The 3,103-nt window shown below is 33.1% G+C and overlaps 1 protein-coding gene across 1 annotated transcript in view; it reads right to left on the bottom strand.

The window, feature by feature from the left end:
• LOC111715608 (uncharacterized) overlaps positions 1–2,770 on the bottom strand; it is a gene marked incomplete at its 5' end in the record, with an annotated part of 4,763 nt that extends 1,993 nt beyond the window's left edge. The window contains 3 exon segments of the mRNA XM_023490961.1: positions 1,921–2,106; positions 2,224–2,308; positions 2,737–2,770. Coding sequence (XP_023346729.1) covers positions 1,921–2,106; positions 2,224–2,308; positions 2,737–2,770 — 305 coding nt within the window.
• Positions 2,771–3,103: the final 333 nt, after the last annotated feature.

Below are 3,103 nucleotides of genomic sequence, written 5' to 3'. Positions count from 1 at the left end.
AAAAAAAATTAGCACTTGTCTTACTTTGATGAAATATTGACATATAACCCAAATTTTGATTTTGGGGCAGTTTACACCAATATACCATTAGGTACATTTTGTAATTTGTAACATGTAAATTGTAAGTCAACATCTATAATATCTATTCCGACAAAAGACTTAAATTTTATAAAATCTCCCTCGCATGTTCTTAATTTGCAATACAAATTAACCGTTAAAAACAGCTCGAGTTATTGGTGCTGTTCTTATTTAAAATAAAATATTAAACGGCCCTATTGTTGTATTTCCATTCGTCCCCTTTTGACAAGCTTAGCTTCAAATTTAACTCTTTTTTTTAATGTGCTAACAGTGTTATCTTTTTAACTGCTGATTCATAAACCTAAAAGTTAAACAAAAAAATCGTCATTATTTAGTACTCTAATTTTGATAAAACGTTGTTAAAATAAAAAAAAAGTTTAAAATTTAAAATTAACACCCTCAAAAAAAAATTATACTTTGCACTAACATAGACATAAGATCCATTGTACTACAGAATGTGTACATCTAAATAACAAATATGATTTTTCAATAAATTAGATTATAAAACGAAAACTGGACTTTATTTCGACAGGAATTAAAATAAATTTTCTTGTATACAGATCCTCAAATGTCACATTTTTCAATCGTTTATTTGACAACAATATTGCTTACACATCAAAAAAAATAATTTTCAAAAATAAATTCCTTATCAGTTCAAACTAGGATTGATAATCAGCCTCTATCGGCGAACAAAATAAAAAAATAAATAATAAAAGTCAATTTTACCATATTTCGAACAGAACTTGTGCAAAATTGCAAATCAACTTTTCAAGAATACGTTGTTTTCATACTCCAGCTTGACTTCTGTTCTCTTTCTCCAAGCGTCTTTTCTCTAGACGTGCGCTTCTCCTAGGTGTTTCTTCAGACTCTTGTAAATCTATTACTTTGGCTAACATGTCGCTGACCTCCTCCTTCTCCTGACGGACTCCATTCCCAATATCTTGGAGAGCATGTTTCACTCTACTCATCCCCTCTCGCTTTTCAAAGATAACCTCTTTAATAGCGTTATCCACCTTAATCCCCATACACGCAATAAAGCTGGTATCAACTAAATTGTATTCCGAATTATTTCGTTCTGAACTATAATCATCTGATACACAGGGAAAATCCAGCCCAACTGCTTCTCTAACACCGTCAGAGTATCCTCCATCACGGTCTATATCACTAATACCGAGGGATCCGAACATGGTATTTACATAAGAGTGATTGAGTACATTATCCCCAGCCTCCGTTAACTCTGGAAACCTCTCTATATCAACCTTGGCTGAAATCATAGAATTCTCAGCTTAGTATACTCATTTTCTCTTACTCTTGGTCAAACCAAACCCAACAGCTCCTCTCAAATCCTCAGATCTCTCTCCACTTAGGGCTCTTTCACTAAACCCCGGAGTTTCACACTCTGTGTTGACATAGGTATGGGTAATAATATCTCCATCCTCACTATTTTCCGGATTAACTTCAATGGCAATTTTCTTTTTCAATGTTTCTCAATTTTATTTCAATGTTTCTCAATTCTATTTACCTTAATATTGCTCTTTTTTAATTATTTCTTCTTAATATAATTAGTTTCTTCTTCTTAATATAATTTTATTCAAAACTCCTCAATAACTGCTTTTACATGAACCAAATTGGTTAAACTTCACCTTTTACCCCAAACCGCAAAAAGAAATTCACCAAAACTAAATGTTTTCTTTTAAATATAACAAACTATTAACAAGGTGGACATACTTTTATATTCAAATCTCAGAGCCCCCTACACTATCTAATCTTCTTGTCTTTGTGATAGTTTATGTTCACCCCTTATAACGCTTAATCTCCCTTTTATCTTTGTGTTTCATTTACCTTCATATCTGATGCTTCTAATCCGCTCGCTGTCCCACTATTACTCTGGACAGGCTTTGTCTGACCAGTTCCAAGAACATCGTTCGGAACCAGATATCCTCCATCCTCCACCATCACAATGTCTGTACTGGGACAGCTCTTGCCCTCTTGGGACAGTGTCGTCATGCTTTCTCCACGGAAACGATCCTCTAAAATGTATCAAATTAAAATTTTATTCATTTTTCTTTTCCCAACCAGTTTCCCCTTAATAGCAATCAACCGCCGTTTCATTATTAAGGCATAATTAAAATACATTTCACGTACCTTTATCCTCCTTCCCAATCCTTTCCACTTAAACCTGAATTCTGAACGCTCATTTCTCTCCCTCCGTGCGGACAACTTACGGTTCCTTAATTTTAATCTTATTAATTTATATATAAAATTAAGTTGTCTGTCTGCTTGTATCAGATAAACTTGAAACAGCTGAGCCGTTCGAGTTCTAATTTTTATGAACATCACATGACCTGTGCAGATAATGTTTACAAATGATAAATCTCCAAAATAAAATGTTGAAAAGGTTATTAATTTTAAAAAAAAACATTTTAATTCTTAAAATCCGCGAGACTTTTCTTCTTTTGTTCCGTATCACAAAAAAAATCATGTGCACGAATTCAATTGAAAAAGGACGTTAAACAACTTTACAATCTAATACATGCATGTTTGTGTACATCTTCCACTTAAAATACACTAATCATATTTTTAATCACATCTCTTGCGTGACTTTGTTATATTCGCTTTCTAAATTTCTTCCCTCTTATTATTTTATGTTTTTCTCACCTATATATCAGGATAACTATAATAATGATCAGGACTAGCTTTATTTCTATCCTTCTTTGTCAAAGAATAAGGCGAGCAATAACATCTTCTACCCATACTAAACCCTACGTAAGATCTCCTATCCCCCCCCCCTTTATCATCCTGAAATCCTACTCTTGATTAGCCTAAATATTAGTAGCACATTTACAACTTCTTACTAAACAGAAATAAACCAAACTTTGAGTCAAAATGAACAATCGAGCCTACTCCAAAAACTTCTATCATGTAACTATCTCTAACGAGTATTTTTTACATTATTCAGCTTAAACCGAAACTGGAAAAAGAGCGGGCTGATGGAACAAGCATCAATGTTCCGCGCTAGTATAGT

Source organism: Eurytemora carolleeae, unplaced genomic scaffold, assembly GCF_000591075.1.
Source record: "Eurytemora carolleeae unplaced genomic scaffold, Eaff_2.0 scaffold1733, whole genome shotgun sequence".
Classification (NCBI taxonomy): domain Eukaryota; kingdom Metazoa; phylum Arthropoda; class Copepoda; order Calanoida; family Temoridae; genus Eurytemora; species Eurytemora carolleeae.
This window is presented reverse-complemented; position numbering and strand designations above follow the sequence as displayed.